This window comes from Mustela nivalis (genome assembly GCF_964662115.1).
Source record: "Mustela nivalis genome assembly, chromosome: 12".
NCBI lineage: Eukaryota > Metazoa > Chordata > Mammalia > Carnivora > Mustelidae > Mustela > Mustela nivalis.
In genome coordinates this window covers 73,155,185-73,177,642 of record NC_139031.1, presented here as the reverse complement: position 1 = coordinate 73,177,642, position 22,458 = coordinate 73,155,185, and the positions used below count along the sequence as shown (strand labels likewise).

The following is a 22,458-nucleotide window of genomic DNA, read 5'->3' as shown; positions in this document are numbered from 1 at the left end:
GAGAGGCTCAGAATAGTGAGTAAAATCTAAATACCTTTGTCATGATTAATACCATTAAAATTTGTAAAAAGGTGTTTTTGCTGTTTGGCTCATGTAGTTTTCCTATTTATGGTGTGAAAAGCTATAGGAATAGTAATGTCCAATAAGGCTTCCTCGTGAAGGAACTGAAGAGTCTAACTAACAGAAGTAAAGAACCACACATTATTAAAATTAGTGCATTGTTATAGTTGAACAGCCATGTTTGTGTAGTTCCTTGTGGGTAGTGATGGTGTGATCTGTCAGCCTGCAAACCAGAAGTCAGTGATGCTGTAGCATCCTGCTTCACAAGGTTTAGAGCGAGTGGCATAGATCCTAACAAGAGTGCAGTGATGTCATCCTGGCCCAGTTAATAGTGAACAAATTATGGTAGTTCCTGATCGTGTATATTTTTGGCAGGTAACAATTATTACTAAGAGTTAACGTCATGATAATACATAGTGCATACTCTGTTATCCATGTAAAGACAGAAAAATCAAAAAAATGCATCCGGAAGAGAAAAAAGCCAGATACCAGATAATTAGGTCAAACTATACTGTATTGTACTTTCTTGAGTGATAATGAGAAATTACATATTACACCAAGAAATTACAGATTTGATATGAGTGTCATTTCATTGCCTTTAGTTATGATGTTTGATTAAAACTGCTGGCATATTCTTCAGTAGAGCATATGTCAGTATATTTGGGCAAGGGGCCTACCAACAGTTGGAACTGCAAGACAGTGTTTCACAGAGAAGTGACTCAGACTAGAAAAGAGGCTCAATTTTGGCATCCTTATTTGGTAAATGTTTTATACTGAGTACATAAAGAAAGGAAGCCTCCTTAAAGTACAATTTGTAAATAACACACATATTATTAATACATAAATACCATTGTTTTGTTCACTTATTTCCACCCTTTAGCATGTAGTTGACCTTTATAAAAAATAAAATTAGCATTTAAATTCTAATGCTATTATTATGTTTTAAACTTTTTGTTAAAGAATTTTCAAGTGTATAGAGATTCGTATAATAAAGCCCTGATTACCATCACCTAGATTGAATAGTTAGTTGCCAAGTGTTTGTCACATTTGTTTTAACTTTTCATTTTCCTTTTCTTTTTTTGCTGAACTCTTTTGAAGCAAATCCTGTTCTTTCTTTCCTACATACTTCTTTGCTCATCTCTAAGAAAGTGGACATTTTCTCACGTAATCTTATAATCATACCTGGTAAAATTAGGGACATTCTTTTTATCATTTAAAGGCTCATCTGTAACAAATTTCCCTAATTCTCTAAAAAAAAAAAAAAAAAAAAGGCCCAACCTTTTTGTAGTTGCATTTTTGGATTAAGAAACAAAATCATACATGACATATAATTATGTCTCTGAAGACTTTAGTTTCTCCCATTCGTACTTGTCCTGTTATCTGTTTGCAGACTTTTCCTATAGAATGTCCAGCATTAGTTCTTTGAGGTTTCTTTCTTTGTTCTTCTCTACCGGTGCTGTCCAGGATGTTAGCCATTTTGTGCATGTGGCTGGTGAGCACTTGAAATGTGAGTTGTGTGAACTGAAATGTGCTGTAAGTATAACATCCACATCAGACAGCATGAAATAAAGAATTTAAAGTATCTTGTTAGGAACTATTTATATTGGCTACATATTGAAATGGTAATGTTTTAGATATATTGGGCTAAATAAGTACATTATTCATTCCTTTTACTGTGGCTACTAGAAAGTTTTAAATTATATATGCCATTCTTCTTATATTTCCCTTGGACAGCACTGGTTTGTATCCTCTCTACTCACAGGGGACTGACTGCTTTAGTGTCATCGGGGAGCAGATTCTTGGTGCCCTCCCTAGACCCGCCAAATGGGAATCTGTTGTTAACAAGATCCTCAGGGGTATAACTGACACATTAAAGTTCAAGAATCACTGTTCTGTGCTGTATATCCTGTAAAGTATATCCTCTTAACTCTGGATTAGTGGGTTTTCCACTCTGGTTGGTTATTAGAAGCACTCAGGGAGCTTCTTAAAAATATTTTTTGCAAAAAATAAGAATGCCTGACTGAGCTCACCTTGAGGGATGTTAATTTAATTGGTCAAAGCTGGGGCTCAGGAAAGTGTAAAAGGCTGCTTACATGTTCTGTTGTGTAGTAAGGGTTGAGAACCAGTGTCCTAAGAGGCTGGTTAAATAGGAGTTTAACTTTTTTGAGAAGAGTATTTTGTAGGTGGTCCTGTCCACATCATAACCAAGCATGCTGGTTGTCCCTCTTCTAAAGACTCTAACATTGAACAGTGGATTCAGGTGGTGACAACTATGTTTTTCCTTTGTAAAAGTTTTTATCAGCCTTTCATCTAATGGCTTGAACCAAGAATGAGCACAAACATTATCTGGAGCTGTTGATTAAGTGGGATTTGTAAAATGGTGATTCCTAATTCTTTTCCCTCCATGTACATTGGCTAAAATCTGTACACAAGACCTTTTCCTCACCAGTTAGGATGATAGTATATTATAGGCTAGTATTGGTTGTTGTAGGATATTATATTAGTCCTTACAGGATACCGTTAATTTTTAGAAGAAGATGCTAATGCCCTCCTCAGTTACCAATGAGATGAAGATTTTGTTCTTTGTTTTGCTTTCTTTTATTTTTGAGAGTATGCACTTGCTATATAATCACTTCTGTAGTGTGAACTAACTCATACAGGATTCACAACTAACTCATACAGGATGATGCCAGCAAAGTGAAGAAATCCCCTTGAGCCATAGCTGATTTTTCTTAGGGGTTAATGTTTCTCAGTAAGAAGCACCAACAGAATGCAGAATACACCAACATGGGCAAATACTGCAAAGCACCAGTAGGTGGCATTCTCTTGCCGCATGCATTACTCTTTGATCCTGCGTTCCTCTGGTGCAGGTCAACTTCACCTTGAGGAAGCTCTTTTTGTAGTTTACCTCAGTTTTGTGCATTTTGTCTTTGCCTTCATGGTAAGCCTCAATGTCAGCAGCCTCAATCCTTCCCTCCAGTCTTTTCTGTCACATGGCTTTTACTTTGTTGTTGTTGTTAAATTATTGTAATATTTCTTTACTTAATATGAATTTAACCAATATTCTAAGTTTGATTTGGAATTTTATTAATATTGTGACTTTTTCTTTGTGTTCTAGTTAGAAAGTTGAATAGGTTTTGAATTGTTAGCTCCTAATTCTATTCTCCCCTTAAGGCCAATTACTTGCAGTGTGATATTGTAGATCACTATCTTTTATTTTCATGATGATTATAGTTTAAGACTTTTTTGGTATGCCATGTCGCAAATGGCACTGGAGTATATCCTAAGAATTACAGATATATATATATATATATATATATATAGAGAGAGAGAGAGAGAGAGAGAGAGAGAGAGAGAGAGATACATAGATACATATATAAATGCTAAGTGGAAAACAAAGCAAAGGTTTGTTGCAGTGGTGGTAGGATTTTTGCTACTCACTCTCAGGACTGAATTCATAACAGTGGGCTTCAAATGTGCTGCCTTACCAAATTAAAAATTGCTTTGTGTCACTCATCTTTTGGATTGCTCAGGAATGCTTCGAATCACAGATATTAAATCCTAAGTGCCAGGGGTCATATGCCTTATATATCCAGCTGCCAAAAGTATATCCTCATGGGCATCAGCATAGCCTCAGGTAAGCGGGAAAGAAGATAACACTCAAGTTTGGAGACACAGGCCAAAGCCTGAACAAATGAACAAAATAATAGCTTTGAATTGACTAAGCACCACTATCAGAATAGAGATTATGGAATTCTAGATCTTTTGTAAAACTTGTAAGTAGCAGCAGACTTGAGCCTAATCTCTGAAAGGAAAAAGACCAAACTGTGGAAAACTTCTCTCTCTCTCTTTCTCTCTCTCTTTTTTAAAATAATGAATGTTATATTCAGGGCTGAAAAAAACATAGAACCTCATTTTAAAATCCAGTTTCTCTGTATTTACATGGAATCTTAGGAATTTGAGAACAGAACTGGAAGGAATCAGGAACACTAACGTTTAAGGATTAAGTGGAAGAAAGTACCTCCACTGAGACCGAGAAGGAACAGCCAGATACATAAGGAATTTTATTATTATTTTGTAGGAGAAAAATAATTTATATTAGATTCACTTAGGAAGCATTAAAAAGTAGCATTGCCTGGACCCCACCATCATAGAATCTCATTTCATTGATCTGAGATGAGACTAGGTATTGGAATTTTTTAAATGCTTCCCCAGTTATTTGAATATATAGTCAGGGTAGAGAACCACTAGTTTGTTGTGATGTTTAGCAAAGCACAATGATATTTATTATGGTCTTAACAGAATTAAATTGCTTCCCTAGACATGAAAGCTACCTAAATGTTTTATTATTTAAAATAAGAAAGATGCATTGGTATTTAATTTCTAATAGCTTTTTAAATTAAAATTCAGTGAGCCAACATATAGTACATCATTAATTTCAGATATAGAGATTAGTTATTCACCATTTATATATAACACCCAGTGTTCATCGTGTGCCTTCCTTAATGTCCATCACCCAGTTACTCCATCCCCCCACAGATCTCCCCTCCAGCAACCTTGAGTTTCTTTCTGATAGTTAAGAGTCTCTCATGGTTTTTCTCCCTCTCTGATTTCTTCCCGTTCAGTTTTCCCTCCCTTCCCCTATGGTTCTCTGCACTGTTTCTTATATTCCACATATGAGTGAAGCCATATGATAATTGTCTTTCTCTGACTGAATTATTTTGCTCAGCATAATACCTTCCCATTCCATATACATCAATGCATATGGTAAGATTTCATCCTTTTGATGGCTGAATAATATTTCATTGTGTGTTTGTGTATATGTGTACACACACACACACACACACACCCCATATCTTCTTTGTCTATTCATCTGTCAATGGACATCTGGGCTCTTTCCACTTTTGGCTATTGTGGACATGGCTGCTATACACTGTGGTATAGGTGCCCCTTCAGATCACTACATTTGTATCTTTGTGGTAAATACCCAGTAGTGTAATTGCTGGGTTATAGGGTGGCTCTATTTTTAACTTCTTGAGGAACCTCTGTAGTGTTTTCCAGAATGGCTGCATCAAACTCAACACCCAAAAACCAGGTAATCCAGTCTAGAAAAGGGCAGAAGACATGAACAGACATTTCTCCAAAGAAGACATACAGATGTCCAACAGACACATGAAAAAATGCTCAACATCACTTGGCATCAGGGAAATAAAAATCTAATAGTTCTTTTTTAAGATTTTATTTATTTATTTAACATAGAGAAAGAGAGTGAGTGCAGGCAGGGAGAACAACAGATGGAGGGAGAGGGAGAAGCAGGCTTCCCATTGAGCAAGGAACCTGATGTTGAGCTCAGTCCCAGGACCCTGGGATCATGACCTGAGCCAAAGGCAGATGCTTAACTGACTGAGCCACTCAGGTACCCTTCTAACAGTTTTAAAGTATAGTATATTCTGTATTTTCTGTCTCTCCCTGAGGATATTATTTTTCAAAGTTCCTTTTCTTTAAGATTCTGCGTTGTCCTTTGGATTTAAAAAAAAAGAATAGGCCACAGCTTATTTTGATAATGATAAAATTTGCTGATTTATAGTTCAATATTTATTTATTCTGCTGACATTTATTGAGCCCTTCTATCCTGGGTTCTTGGCTTGGTGCTAAGAATAAAGAAATAAATATGGTCTAGTTCCTATCCTCATAGTGCTTACAGAGGCCACAGTCATAGAAACAATAAGAACAATAAGATGTCAAAGTGCTATGATAGAGTTATGTATGAGATACAGTGGGAAACAACGGATTTTATTGTAAAGGAGAATGAACTGGGAAGGGTTTAAGATGGTTATACTAGATGCTTATACTAATTCGTTAAAGTGTTTTTGACATTTGATAGACTACTATGGGAAAAGATGGGCCTCCCAGGTAGAGAAGACAACAAAAGCAAATTGATTAAAGATTAAATAGCCCAGCAAATGTAGGGAGTAGCATGGTGGCTCCTTGTTACTCAAACACAGAGGGTAAGCATGTATGTATGTGGGGCCAGATGAGATGAGACTTTATATGCCACGCTAAGGAGCTCTGAGGAGTTACCAATATTATATCAGATCAGATTTCCATTTTAGAAAGATAAACCTTTGAAGTAATATTTCTAATGTATAAACACTTGAGTATCTACATTCTCATAGGAATTGTGCTACATACTGAGAATTTAAATGTGGGTGGCACAGTTGGTTGAGCATCTGACTCTTGGTTTCAGCTTGGGTCATAATATCAGGGTCATGGGATCAAGCCCCTGTGTGGGACTCCATGCTCAATATGGAGTCTCTTGGGATTCTCTCCCTCTCTCTCTCTCTGCCTCCCACTCATGCAGCCCCCCCCCCATTTCTCTCTCTAAAAATAAATATATATATATATATATATATATATATATATATATATATTTTTTTTTTTTTTTAAGTAAAACATAAGTCTGAATAAGGTAACTTTGAGGATATCAAAATTGACTGATAATCTAAATGGTGTGATACGTGTATAGAGATACATATGTATAGGTATAGTAATAAAGGTATGTGCACTTTATGTAAGTAGAACAGGAATAGTGGTCCAGAGAAAGCATCACTAAGATGTTGATGTTTGAATAGGGCTTTTCAGAAGCTCTTTAGATCACCAGGTGAGGGGAAAAAGAGGAAGGTTATTCTGGGTAAAGAGAAGAGCATATATGGAAATATGGGTACAAAACATATGAGGCAGATCAGTATGATAAAATACTAACTGATGTATTAGAAGCAAATAGGTTTTTTGGAAACAATGAAGTATCTTTATATATCTTTTTAAACTATACATTTTACCTGAGATGGGTCTCTACTAAAAATTAAAATGCTGAAAGAGCAAAGAAGAAAAAAAGACAACCCAAAAAACAGACTCTTAACTATAGAGAACAAACTGATGGTCACCAAAGGGGAGGTGGGTGAGGGAATGGATGAAATAGATGATTAGATGATGGGGATAACAATCCTAATTCAGTTTTGGGAGGTTATATGTTTCTAGGAATTTATCCATTTCTTCTAGGTTGTCCAATTTTTGGCATATAATTTTTCATAATATTCTCTTATAGTTGCTTGTGTTTCTGTGATTTGGTTGTTATTTCTCCTCCTCTTTCATTTCTGATTTTTTATTTGAGGCTTCTCTTTCTTTTTTTGATGTATGTGGCTAAAGGTTTATTATTTGTGTTGGTATTTTCAAAGAACCAGCTCTTGGTTTCATTAAGCTGTTCTATTGTTTTTTATTTATGTTCTAATCTTTATTATTTCCTTCCTTCTCCTGGTTTGGGATTTTGTTTTTCTTTTTTTTTAACTTCTTTAGGTATAAGTTTAGATTGTTCACTTAAGATTTATCTTGCTCCTCGAGGTAGTTCTGTATTGCTATAAATGTCCCTCTTAAAACAGCTTTATCTGTATCTCAAAGATTTTGGAACATTGTATTTTTATTTGTCTCCATGTATTTTTTTATTTTCTCTTCGATTTCTTAGTTGGCCTTTTCATTGTTTAGTAGCATGTTATTTAACTTCCATATATTTAAGTTCTTTACAGATTTTTTTCTTGTGGATTTCTAGTTTCATAGTGCTGTGGTCAGAGAAGATGTGTGTTATGACTTCGTTTTTTTGTTTGTTTGTTTGTTTGTTTTGCTTTTTTTAATTTGTTGAGTCTTGTTTTGTGGGCTAAAATGTGATCTATTCTGGAGAATGTTCCACGTGCACTTAAAAAGAATGTGTATTCTGCTTTTTTAGGATGGAATGTTCTGAATATATCTGTTAGATCCATCTGGTCCAATGTGTCATTCAGAGCCACTGTTTTCTTGTTGATTTTCTTTTTGGATTATCTATCCATCGATGTAAGTGGAGTGTTAAAGTTCCCTAGTATTACTATATTGCTACATCTTTTATGTTTGTTATTAGCTGCTTTATGTATTTGGGTGTTCCCATGCTGTATGCATAAGTATTTACAATTGTTATATCTTTTTGCTGGATTTTTCCCTTTATGTTTATGTAGTGTCTTTTTTTTTTTTTTTTTTTTTTTGGTCTCTTGTTACAGTCTTTGTTTTAAAGTCCAATTTAAAAAAAATTTTTTTTAATTTAACCTCTGTCCTAACCATGGGGCTTGAACTCACAACTCCCAAGAGCTGCATGCTCTTCAGACTGAACCAACATGAGTACTTGTCTGTTTTGTCCAATATAGGTATTGCTACCTCAGCTCTTTTCTTTGATCTTCCATTTGCATGATGTTTTTCCATCCCTTTACTTGCAATCTGCATGTGTCTTTAGCTGTGAAATAAGTCTCTTGTAGACAATATATTGATGGATCTTGCTTTTTAATCCATTCCATCACCCTATTTCTTTTGGTTGGAGCATTTAGTCCAGTTACATTCAAAGTAATTATTGGTAGGTATGTATTTACATGCCATTTTGTTAATTGTTTTATGGTTGTCTTTGTAGTTCTTCTCTGATCCTTTCTTCTCTTGCTCTCTTCTCCTGGTTTGGTAGCTTTCTTTAGTGATACACTTGAATTCTTTTCTTTGTATTTTTTTTTTTTTACCTATTACCAGTTTTTGGTTTGTGGTTAGCTTTAGGTTTATATATAAAATCTTTGCATATAATAGTCTATATTAAGTTGATGGTCACTTCAATTTGAACCCATTCTAAAAGCACTACATTTTTACTTCCAAACCCCATGTTCTTACATATGGTGTCATACTTTACATCCTTCTATTTCTTGAATTCCTTGACTTATTTTTTGTATACATACTTAATTTTAGTGCTTTTGTGCTTCCTACTTTTCTTGCTCTTTTTAATAGTATTTCCACTCTAAGAATCTCCTTTAACATTATTTATCAGGCTAGTTACATGGTGATGAATTCCCTTAATTGTTGTTTGTGTGGGAAACTCTTCATCTCTTCTTCTATTCTGAATGATAGCCTTGTTGGATAGACTATTTTGAGCAGCACATGTTTCACTTTCAGCACTTTGAATATATCATGCTCCTCTCTTCTGGCCCATGAAGTTTCTGCTGAGAAATCAGCTGATAGCATTATGGAGTTTCCCTTGTATGTAACTATTTTCTTTTCTTTAGCTGCTTTTAAGATTTTCTCTGTATCACTACTTTTTTGTCATTTAATTATTATGTGTCTTGGTGTGAACCTCCTTGAATTGATTTCACTGGGGGATCTCTGTGCCTCTTGGTTCTGGGTTTCTGTGTTCTTCCAAGATTTGAGAAGTTTTGAGCTATTCCTTCTTCAAATAAATTTTCTGCCCCCTTCTTTTCTCTTCTGGGACCCTTATAGTGTAGATGTTATTACACTTGATGGTGTCACTGAGGTCCCTTAATCTATTCTTACTGTTTTCTTTTTCTTTTTTCTTTAATCTGTTCTGCTTGATTGTTTTCCATTACATTGTCCTCCAGGTCACTGATCCATCCTTCTACTTCCTCTAGTTAATTCATTATTCTCTTAGTGAATTTTTAATTTTAGTTACTGAGTTCTTCATCTCTATGCGATTCTTTTTTGTAATTTCTGTCTCTTTGTTGAGGGTCTCACTGAGGTCCTCCACTCTTTTCTCAAGTTCAGTGATTATGTTTATGACCATTATTTTAAATTCTCTATCAGACATATTGATTGTCTCTATTTTGTTAACTCTTGCTGTGATTTAGTCCTCTTCTTTCATTTGGAACATATTTCTCTATTTCCTTATTTTTGTCTAACTCTCTATGTCTGTTTATCTGTGTTAGGAAAGTCATGTGAGTCTCCTACTCTTGAAAGTAGTTGCCTTATGAAGAAAAGTTTCTATAGTGCCCTTCAGGGAAATGTCCCCTCTTCACCAGAACCTGGAGCTTCAGAGGCATCAGCTATGTGTGTTGCATGCCCCTTACCATTGTGACTGAGTGCTTTTCCCTTCTATCATCTGCGATGGCACTTTTGCCTGTTTCAAACAGCATTTGGTCCCTTTGTTGTTAGTGGGTCTTTGGACTTGAGTTGGGTCAGACTAGGCATTTGCCAGAACTGTGGTCACACCAAACGACAGGTCACTCTCTCTTTGTTATCCCCTGAGAGACTTTCATTGGTGGGTGGGGCCTGCAGTCTGGGGGTGTCTGGCGGTGGGCTGGGACTGCAGAAGAGCTGGTGACAGGTCACTCTCTCTTTGTTATCCCCTGAGAGACTTTCATTGGTGGGCGGGGCCTGCAGTCAGACTGGGTGTCTGCCCCCAGCCCACCGCTGGGACTGCAGAAGAGCTGGTGCATGGGTGTATTTCCCTTTCATCAGGGCAACAGTCTTTTTGGAGTGGTGTTGGACACTGTCGGGCTGCTTGCACAGTGCTAGATTTGTGGTGCCTCTTTGGATGGACTGCTGCCTAGGGCAGGTTGGATGGTGTGGGTCTGCAGAACAATGTGGGGGTAGGGTACACTTTTAATAAGTGTAGTGGGTGAGTAGGTTTGCTATGGGAGGGGAGTTGGAACCACATTGTAGAGCTACCCAGTGGGGGTTGGAGTGGGCAGTCCATAGGAGAGAACAGGGGTGGGAGGCACTGCTAGCAAGCTACATAAAGAGTGCTTGCAGTAGTTCTGTAGGTGTCTGCATATCCAGGCTGGGGGACAGGGTAAGGAAATGGTACCCATCAGCTCTTTTGTTCTTGGAGAAGTCTCCTAAAATACCTGCTCCACAAGCACACATTCTGCTAGTAAATAAATTAGTAAATAATCTCCTTTCCATGTATCCCACATGTTTTTCAAACTGATGTTTCCATGCTATATCTCAGTATATATATATATATATATATATATATATATATATATATATATATATATATATATATATATATCAATCACAATAGCCAAGAAGTGGAAGGAAACTCATGGATGGATAAAGAAAATGTGATATATGAAGACCTTGTGTCTTTATCCACACAAGCCCACTACAGAGAATTATTCCACCTTAAAAAAAACAAATCTGCTCTTTGAAATAATATGGATGAAACTTGAGGAAATTATGCTAGGTGAAATAAGCCAGATGGAGAAAAACAAATAGTGCATGATCTCACTTATATGTGGAATCTAAAATAGTCAAATGCATAGAAGCAGAGATTAGAATGGACAACCATTTTGTACCCCTTTGGGCCTGGAGAGAGGGGGAAGTGAGATGATGTTCAGAAAGTAAAATGTTTCAGTTATGCAAGATGTATAAATTATGGAGATCTATGTACAGCAACATGAGTATACTTAATACTGTATTATACCTAAAGTGTTCTAAGAGGGTATATCTCAAGTGTTCCCATCATACGCAAGAGACATCTGTGAGGTGATGGATATGTTAATTAGCTTGAATGTGGTGATTATATTGTTATGTCTACAAAATCAAGTTGTACATTTTAGATATATACAGTTTTTAATTGCTAATTGTACCTCAGTAAAACTGTAAGGGGATTAAATTAGAATCTTTGTGGCCAAATTCTTGCATAATTCCTATTGAAAATCTGAAGAGAAATGATCTATCTAGCAATTTAAGGTAGCTACCACAGGAAAGTTCTTAAAATTAGCTGTGATAAGTATGTTGCTACTACTTTTGTAATAAATAATTTTCCTTTATTGTACCTTTCTGTAGAATTATTACCTTAATGAGATGTTCAGTTGCTAATAAAAGACTTGTGTCATAGACAGAAATGATAAGTAGAATCTATCTCATATAGAATGATTTAATTTTTAGATTAGTTTATTAGTGTTAACATTGGTTAGAGTTCTAAGTAAAGTTAAATGCTAAAAATCACATAATTTTACCTTAAATTGCCACTGATTTCACACTAGGAGAAAATTTGAGTAATTTAAGATGAACCTATTTTTAAGCTTGGCCAATGAGAAAAATATCCTCGTTTTCCATATTAACTGCATTTATATTACCTTTGTGTAGGTCTTAAGGTTAACTAGGTATGTTTTGCTTGTTCTCAGTGAGTAATAGGATTCTTTGATTGTAGGAAAGCACAGTCAACTCTTAGCAAAAATGGAATTCCTTAGATTGATATCAACAACTCAAGGAATGGAAATAAAGACTGAGAAAGTAGGCTTGGAGAGAGGTGGGATGAGCTACTTCAGAGCTAGCAAGTAGGAACTTGAGGTCTGTCTCTGTGCTGGTCATTCTGGTCAGAGCCCACTGCTAGAATGAATAAACTGCTTTGTCTCTTCATTATCTAAGTAGACAGAATCAAGATTCAGAATTCAGGGGTAGGGTTTTCAACATCCCTTAAATCTGCTTGCCTGTTCCTTCATATACTAGAGCAGTGAGAGAAGGGGCCTTACACAAGGATTCTCTAGGAACCTTTCCCATTTGCTGTGGCAACTCAAAGCCAGTATTGTCTGTTTCCACACTCGTCATAGAAGGTGGAAAGCAGGTGCAGCCTGGATAGAAGCTGAGCCTGTCCAGTATACTGCAATCTCTGTCTCCTGTTTCAAAGCCAGTAGGAACTTGAGGGCAGCTGCCCATAGGAAACAATGTCATTGGGATTTCTAAACACAGAATTCTAAAGACAGTATGATAAGTTGTCATTAGGCAAAAATTTTCCAGGGACAAGTACTGTGTAAAAACTTCCATGAAACTTAGTTCTTTTTTTTCATTTATGCAATGTAAAACTTTTCAATTTCCAGGAATAACATATTCTAAATTGGAATTTGTTCAATTACTTATATTGACTGAATTTTCCGATGTAATTTCCTCAAAGGTGCATATTTGTCTTTCTTACATTCTGCTCTTTTTCCTGTAAACAGTGATGACATCGAAGTTCGGTTTCCCAGTGACACTCTCTGAGACCCTAGAGAGAGTGAATATGTGAAAGAGAAAAGTCCAAAAAGAGAAGCCAAAATAATTGTGGATTATTTTTTTTTTTAGATTTTATTTATTTATTTGAGAAACAGACAATGAGAGAGAGCATGAGAGAGGAGGAGGTCAGAGGGAGAAGCAGACTCCACATGGAGCTGGGAGCCTGATGCAGGACTTGATCCGGGAACTCCGGAATCATGACCTGAGCCAAAGGCAGTTGTCCAACCAATGAGCCACCCAGGCGTCCCAAATGTGGCTTATTTTAATAGATTCTCTAGCCAGTAACCCCATTTCTGCTTAACCTGATTTTCTGACGGTCTTCAAGTTTTTCTGAACTCTTTATTATTTTCATAAAAACCCATGTTAAAGTACCTTAAAAGTCCTTTTTAAAATTTTCATTCTCTTTCCAGTGAAACGAAATTGTTTCAGGTAGCCTACAAGAATATCTTAATGTGATACCTTCTCACAGACTTCTGCCTCTTTCACTTTTTTAGTATTCCATTCTAAGATTAAACTTAGTATTTACTTCAAGTAATGTTTGTGTGTGGCGTAGATGGAGCAAAAGTATACACAGATACCCTGTAAAAGCAGAAATATTCCTAAGTAGCCTGTTAGAGACATATAAATATATAGAGACATATAAAAATCAAATTTTCCATCTGAGTCATAGTTTACAGCTAGAGGTATTGTGTAGGTTCGTTTTTTGTGTGCAGGATTGTCTTGCCAGCATACCACTGTTCTGACACCCACAGCAGGACAATTGTTTCAGACACTTAGTGGCAGACACATAGTACCTCCCTGCTTCTGAGATGATGGCTCAGACTTTGGTATACCAAAGTCATGGACTCCTGTTAGAAAAGGCGTCTTGCCTACATGGTATTTTGAAGCTTTTTAGAGGTAGAATAGGGCCTTTGCAAACAGAATTATGCTTTTAAATTTGTCTTTAACCACCAGTTCAAATGCTGAATTAGTCTTGTGACAGTTATTAATTGGTTTGTGAGGTTTAAATTTTGGCCCAAAGTTAGCTCTTTTGCAAATTGTTATTAATGAGTAATGGTTCTACAAAACCGAGAGTAAATTGTGAACTGTTAAAATGGCTTCATTCCATAGTTGAAATGTTTCTAGTGGGCTGTAGTGTACAGTTACCATTGATTTAATTATTTTCATAAAGGTATATTTGTAGTTACTTTCATTAAAAAATTCCGGACACCTTATGGATTTTTTTTTTTTTTGGTATTTTTCTGCATTTAGTTTTATTTTTTATTCATTTTAATTCTTTTTTGTTTACTAAGTTAAATTAATAGAGTGAATGTTGATGCTAGAAAATCATATACATGGAATTCTTTCTTATTTTAACTGGAATCTAATAATCTATAACTTTAAGATACCAAAATTTTTTAGGTAAAGTGCAGGATGCACCTTTAGTCCTTTAGTAATATCTGTGTGGAAAAGATCGGAAGTCTGAACTCCACATGTTAGTGGTTTATTGTAGCCTGTAGAGAAAGAATGAAAACCATATGTGGTAGGAGACATTAATAGCCCCGATAGTTCTGTTGACAATCTTAACATACCATTTTAAAAAGATGAATTTTGGGGGCCAGATTGATACCATTAGGCTCCTCTGCCATTGCAGAACAGTGAAGACAAAAGCACTCACCATCTTAATATTCACAGGACTGTGCTAAAGAATAATGATTTAAGATCAAGACAAGAGTTAACTGCCCACCTCACCAACCAGTGGCCTTCCCCAGGAGCTCTGGATGTCAATGCTGTTGCCTTGGATACGTTGCTTTACCGAAAACACAATAAACAGTGGTATGAGTAAGTGTAATACTTTTTTTTCCAACTAATTACAAATTTAGTTGTACCAAAACACATGGTTATCCACTTTGGTTTCTCACTTATTCTTTATGAATTCATTATTAACTTAGGGCAAAAGTAGAATTTAAGACTACTTTGTCTTGATAAAGTCCGATTAAGGCAGTGAATATGTTAATGTTTTGAAGCCAAGGCACCCTGGGGAAGTAAAATAACTAAGAAATTCTTATGCAGTATTGTACCAGCTACCTGCTTCTCCCTTAAGTCTTCAGCCAGTCCTTCAGTTACGTCTATGAGTTTGTATTTAATGAGCCATCTATTTTTGAATTTTAGCTTTGGTATTTGTATTGGCTTAGGATTAATTTTCTTGCTAGTTAGAAAACACAAAATTCCATCTCATGATAGATTGAAAAGATATTGTTCTTGGTAGGTCTGAGAAAGTTTTGTTTATTTTTGAGAAATCTAATTTTTGGAGGCTATAGAAAATATAATCACGCCACCTGTGGGCCATAAGATTCTTTTTGTATTTCTTTGTCCCACTATTTAGGACTGTTACATTAAGTCATAGTGTTGAAATGTTGAGAGAGCTGCATTCCTTTGGAATAGGCTTTATTCTTTTGGAGTATCTCCATTTTGAAAGATAACATAAAAATTGTATTACCTTCTCTTGGCTTTTAGCCACTCTTCCCATCTTGATAACTTTTTCAATATCTTTATTTTCCTCTCTTTGGCTAGTTTTCTGATAATTTCCTTCTGTCCCTCTATCCCCTTCTGTTCTCTCCCTTTCCTCCCTCCTCCCCCTCCGTTTCTTCTCTTCCTCCTTCCTCTCCTCCCTTTCTCCCTCCCTCCTTTTTTTTTTTTTTTTTTTAAATTTCTTCTCCACTCTTCTTTTTAAGCCCTTATTTTTAAACCTCACTGGTAGAGAAACACATTTCCACCTGGGCTTCTTAGGGTGCTTTTCACTAGGTAGTTAGTAACCAGACATTTCTACAGGGATTGTTTCAGTGTAGGCAATTTCTAACTGCTTTACTGTGTGATTTTTTTCATCTATCAAAGGGAGTACTCAAAATAAGTTTGACCTTCTGTTGCTAAAAAATGCTACTTTTGCTTGTTTGTTTCACTGATTGCTAGAGATAGGTAGAGAAAAGTGAGCAGACTGCTTACAGAATGAATCAGTAGAACTCTCTTCAACATCTACTAACCATGGTGCTAAGTATGATTCTAGTGTTGACTGAGTCTTTCATGGATTGAACCAAGTTCCCTTATATACCTCTGAAATTTATAAACAACTAGAATATGTCTTCTTATGTTGGTCTATAATTTTATTTTTCTGTGACATATATAAGTAATAAAAATATTAGTTTATTCATATTTCTGATTGAAAAACAGAATCTATTACAGTAATTGGTCCACTTATCTATAACACATGAGATGCTCCTGCTTTTATAACTATAAAAATATTATAACATTAACTCCTGATATTAAAAGACTAATAGTATGCTTTTTATTGCAATAACCACATTGTCACTTTAGATAATAGGAAGTAAAATATTTTAGCCAAAAGACCTGTATGTAGACCTGCCTGTAAGACCTACATCTTGAGGCACCAGTGAGTCTGAGTGGAAGAGTTATTTCTAATTTGCCTGTGCATGTGGTAATAATGACTGGCTTTTATGAAGTATTATGGCAGCAGCAAAAGTAATTGCAGTATCAGAAAAAAAAAGGAGTAAAATTGCTTGTTGGTCTGTCTAGCATGGATCCAGACTTTATACTCCTTGACTCAACTGCTTCACTTGCTGAAGAGGGAACACTCTTGCCTTCTCAGCATCGTCCTTTCATCTGGCCTTACTGTTGATATTGGTGCTCTTTTAGATGGCCCTCCTACATTCCTGAACAGAATGTATGCAGCTGGGCTGTAGTATGGAGATCACTGGACCCAGAGTTTAGGGTCAGGACTTGGAAGTAATCTCTGCTACCCTACTTGCTGTGTAACAACAGTAAGCAACACCTCTTACCTTCTTCACATGTAATTCTGGGCGTAATGCCTCTTCAAGTCAGTAATAAATTGCATGGCACCTACTACTTCTCAGGGAATCTTTATTTGTGTTCTATATAATCTCTTTGGTTTGGTTCTTATATAACTTTGTATCTTCCATGTTTCAGAATATGCATTCGCCCACTGTCCTCAACTCTACTTTGTTAGAGTTTGTAAAAGTTACGTAAAATTAACGTGACCAGCAGATCCCCAGTTTTGAAAATATAATCCCAACTTTTTAATTTTTTTTAATTTTTTAATTAACATATAATGTATTATTTGCCCCAGGGGTACAGGTCTGTGAATCATTGGTCTTACACATTTCACAGCATTCACCATAGCACATACCGTCCCCAGTGTCTATAACCCAGCCACCCTATCCAACTCGTTCCCCGCAACAACCTTCAGTTTGTTTCATGAGATTAAAAGTGTCTTATGGTTTGTCTCCTTCCCAATCCCATATTGTTTCATTTTTTTCCCTCTCTCCCTCCATACCCCCTACAACCCCATGCCCTGCCTCTCAAATTCCTCATATCAGAGAAATCATATGATAATTACCTTCCTTTGATTGACTTATTTTGTTTAGCATAATACCTAATCCCAACTTTTCAATGTAAAAATGGAGACTGGATTTCCAGAGTAGAGTAGTGCTCAGTAAATCATGTTTGAAACAAATCATTGTTTTTCTCAGGATCTCGTTTTTGCTCCCCTCAAATCTGTAGTGTAAGCCAAAGCTCTTGAAGTAACCTCATCACTGATTCCTCTTAATTTGACCAGTATCTTTAGCAAGTTTAACAAACATTTATCAAGAACCTGCAAATTATGGAACTGGTGGCTAAACCTCTTAATAAGGAATATTAGTGCTCTTGAAAATTTGGAGAAAGAAACTGGTCCTATAATTAGTCATTATATGATATTGTAATTTCCTGCTAAGAATATGGGATGTCTCCATTTCTCTAGGAGCTCTGTCGAGTTAGCTCCAAAAGGAATGATATAGTGTTGTTTGATTTAATGAATTTCTTGGTCTAGTTGCCATCTCTTTTTTTTTTTTTTTTTTTTAAGATTTTATTTATTTGACCAACAGAGACAGCAGAGAGGGAACACAAGCAGGGGGAGTTGGAGAGGGAGAAGCAGGCTTCCCACTGAACAGGGATCGGGATGCAATGTGGGGCTCTATCTCAGGACTCTGCTCAATCACAGGACACCGGGATCATGACCTGAGCTGAAGGCAGATGCTTAACAACTGAGCCCCCCAGGCTCTCCTCCTTGCTCTCTCTTAAAATGAGTGATGGGATAACCTGGCTGAGTTATTACCTACTGATAGAAGAATCCTTTTCACAGTAGAATATCTCACACTTATTTTCATTTACTATACTCTTTATAAAACTTTTAAAAAATCTCATTTCCAGGGGCACCTGGGTGGCTCAGTGGGTTAAAGCCTCTGCCTTCGGCTCAGGTCGTGATCCCAGGGTCCTGGGATCGAGCCCCATGTCAGGCTCTCTGCTCCACAGGGAACCTGCTTTCTCCCCTCTGCCTGCCTCTCTGCCTACTTGTGATTTCTCTCTCTCTGTCAAATGAATAAAATCTTTAAAAAATAAAAAAATCTCATTTCCAGTTTTTTCTTGATTATTTAGACCTGGCAAGGTCTAATTAATTATGCTCTTTTATATCTTTTCCTTTATCTCAAACATAGGAATATCATGTTAAAATTTTTTAAAGCATTACAGATTGACTATAAAAATTCAACAGTAGGGGCACCTAGGTGGCTCAGTGGATTAAAGCCTCTGCCTTCCGTTCAGGTCATGATCCCAGAGTCCTGGGATTGAGTCCTGCATTGGGCTCTCTGCTCAGCAGGGAGCCTGCTTCCCTCTCTGTCTCTGCCTGCCTCTCTACCTACTTGTGATCTCTGTCTGTCAAATAAATAAATAAAATCTTAAAAAAAATTTTTTTAATTAAAAAAAAGAAAAAATATATATATAAAATAAGGGGTACCTGGGTGGCTCAGTGGGTTAAAGCCTCTGCTTTTGGCTCAGGTCTTGATCCCAGGGTCCTGGGATTGAGCCCCACATCAGGCTTTCTGCTCAGTGGGGATCCTGCTTCCCCCTCTCTCTCTGCCTGACTCTCTGCCTACTTGTGATCTCTGTCAAATAAATAAATAAAATCTTTAAAAATAAATAAATAAAAATAAATTTAAAGAATAAAATAAAAAATTTAAAAAACTCAACAATAAATAAGTATATAAAACACACACATATAGCAATTCTTTACTTTCTTCTTCCAGTATGTTCTGTTTAGTGTTTTTTATATGCAAAGTCTAGGCCACATGATCTTATTAGATACTGGTTAAATACTGTTACTAGAGTATATGTTATATAATCTTGTTAGATTATTGCCTAGTCCACTCATTTCCATCCTAAAATATCAGATTCATTGTTGATATTTTTATTTTCTACTTAATTTTTTTACTCTTCTAAATTTATCATTGCTTTTAATTTGGCTATTATTCACCAGATTATTGAGAATTATGAGCCTTTATATCCCCTTTGTGATCTATGTAGGCTAATTTTTTTGATGACTTATGAGTGGGTATAATTACTTCAGACGTCTTATAAGTTCTCTTTCCCATATACTTTTTCCCAGTACTTTTGGAGTAGGACTCCCTGAAGCAATGAGGCTGCAAAAATCTTTTACAGCTTATGAGGTTTGCATTGACCTGATTCACATATGGCCTTCCCTTTCAGGCTCCCATGCATCCTTCCATTAATTTTAGATGAAGAGTATATAGATATTCTGATAAAGGAAATGCTTATTTATTCATTAAATACATTTCTATGAAAATCAAACTAAGAATAAAAAGAACAGCCCATCACTGGCTCCATGCACATTCATGTGCCTCTACATCTACAGTGTGCAAATCTGTGTTTTTATTTTCTTCATGTGGATAATGTCTCCTGAGCCTAACACTCTTTTTTGCTCAGTGACTACCATGACTACCAGATAATGTAAATTATTATTGGCCTCACTACATCTATTGGGAAAATAGGTGATGTGGATTATCCACATAATGACTTCTGATCATTGATATAAAGTTTAAGATTGTAGAAAATTTATTAATAAGTGAATTCAAGCCTATTGCTCAAGTTGCTTTTAATTTGCCTCTATTTGGTATCTGGTTTCCTTGTATAATAGCTTGTATTTGAGTGATTTAAAATTTTAAATAATTAGATATTAAAGAAAATGGGTTTTATTACATCCCAGATGCTTATGATACTTGACATGATTCCTTATCTTACTGTCTGGGGTTCTTACTTTGATGAAGAAAGATATTGCTATTTTAAAAAATCTACTTCAGGAAGCAGACTATTGATTGATTTGATGTGACTTGTGGGTTACATTTGAATCTTACAGTATGATGTTAAGGAGTCTAGAATTCTAAAATAGGACTTAGTGGTGACCTCTTAAAGGCAGAACTCCCGCAGACAGTTTACTCTAGGACAACATGCTTGTCAGAAGGAGCTGCCAGTTGTATTGGCAATCAGGTAAGAATATAGAAAAAGAATATGGAAATTCCTTGTCACTGTTGCAAACAGCTCGATTAGATTGCTCCCAGGTGGTGGCTCTGTAATTATCTTCATGCAAGGAAAATATTACATGGCACTGTTATGAGTATCTTTTGAATAAGGGACTTGACTTTGGCTTGGACTTTCCATTATTACTTCAGAAATCATGGTCTACCAAGTTCTGTTTCTATATTCATTAGCATTTGGTTAAGTGAAGCCTATAGAATGCAAGCTTGTTCACTTAATGTAACAAATTGAAGGGTAGATAGTTTCCACAATCACTTTCCACTTGGAAATGTAGTATCTAAAAGGAACTTCAGTAGGTAATGCAGAAAGTTCATTTTGTGTTGCTTTTATCAGAGGAGGCTTTTCTAGGCTTTCCTCCCCGCAGCTAGTGACAGCCCTGGATTGCTGTAAAATGTGCCCACGAGCTCTCAGTCCTTAAAATTTTCAAATTAATTTTATGTCTTTTTTGTTTCTGGGTATTTCGTTTGTAAATATTTCTAGAATTTTTTTAAATAATATTTTATAATTTTTTATTTTTTATAAACATATATTTTTATCCCCAGGGGTACAGGTCTGTGAATCACCAGGTTTACACACTTCACAGCACTCACCAAAGCACATACCCTCCCCAATGTCCATAATCCCACCCCCTTTTCCCAAACCCCCTCCCCCCAGCAACCCTCAGTTTGTTTTGTGAGATTAAGAGTCACTTATGGTAGGAGAAGAATCAATATTTCTAGAATTTTTAAAATTTAATATTAACTATCAAGTTTCCTATGATGAAAAAAACCAGTGTCAGAAGCTCATTTAAAGCCAAAAGTATAAAAACAAGCCTTCTACCTATTAGGCACAGAAAAATAATTAGGAAAGAAAATTTATAACTTTATTGAATTCCTGCATTCCTGCTTTCTTTGTAGCTAAAGAAATAAACTTTTAATGAAAGTCAAGCAAAATTTTCAGTGTTATAATTCAATACTGTATAGTTTACATAGTTAGTCTCAGCCATAAGGCTGCTCTTTAAGAAGATTTTTCATAAAACAGAAAACTAAATTTTTTTGTTCCTGTACTGAGAAGGAGATAGCCTAGATAGGGGACAGAATTAGAGCCAGGCTGCCAGGTTAAAATCTGATCTCTTCTTTGTGCCCCAGTCTACTCTGTATAAAATGGGAATAGTTGGAATCCCAACCTCTCAGGGTAGTCGTGAGGATTAAATAAGTTAATATATATATAAAATGTGTAGGGACAGTACCTAGCATTTGGTAAGCCTTATATAAATACTGGGTATCCTTCTTCATTACATGTTGTATAGCTCATATGTGTTTTATCTATTGTAATAATTATCAGTGGTTTCCTACAATAGCATTTCCTGCTACTTAAAAATATAACTAAGAATTCTTATATTTGACATTTGAAAAGTTGTCTGTTATAAAATGAGAACACTGCCTACATTATAAAGTGGTAAAATTATTCCATCATCTCATCCTTCATTTCTTAGATGAAAAAAACAAATAGATACTGTTGTATATATCCCCTCATGCATAATATATGTACTTTCAATAAATTTGTAAGCTTACTGTGTATGTATAAATAGAGAGTAGCTCTGGAACAGATCATTTAAATTATATATACTTTCTTGTAATATTATATGACATTTCTAAGAAATTAGTTAGGATTAGTAAGCTTACTGTGTATGTATGAATAGAGAGTAGCTCTGGAATAGATCATTTAAATTATATATACTTTCTTGTAATATTATATGACATTTCTAAGAAATTAGGATTTTGCTACCTTGGGTAATAGAGGTTAAATCTGAAAAGCATATTTTTTCTCCTGGATCACATGTATTTGGAAATAATATTTGAATTCCATTCTCTTCTTGAAATGTCAATAATACCAAAGCTGCATGCATTTCTTGAGTTGTTTTTATCCTGACAAAACAAATATGAGGAAGGTTAATAATAAGCCTTAATAACTTTACATTTATAACTGAATTTTTCCTCTATTATAATTCATTTCTCATTAATTTTTTTAATGGAAATTGAGGTCACAGTAGCAAATACACAAGGGAAGGAGGTTATCTTGATAGTGTATTAACAGAAACAGCTATGTTATTATCCTACATTTTTAAACTTCTAA

At 35.6% G+C, this 22,458-nt stretch overlaps 1 protein-coding gene across 9 annotated transcripts in view; it reads left to right on the top strand.

Moving 5' to 3' along the window:
* Positions 1–22,458, top strand: part of RUNDC3B (RUN domain containing 3B) — a 147,812-nt gene that overhangs the window by 110,081 nt on the left and 15,273 nt on the right. For 5 of the 9 annotated variants that reach the window (XM_082692386.1, XM_082692383.1, XM_082692385.1 and 2 more), the window contains one exon: positions 14,578–14,724. The exons of the other annotated variants lie outside the window; for them this stretch is intronic. In XM_082692386.1, the coding sequence (XP_082548512.1) occupies positions 14,578–14,724 (147 nt within the window). The remainder of the gene's footprint in view (positions 1–14,577; positions 14,725–22,458) is intronic. 9 annotated transcript variants of the gene reach the window in all.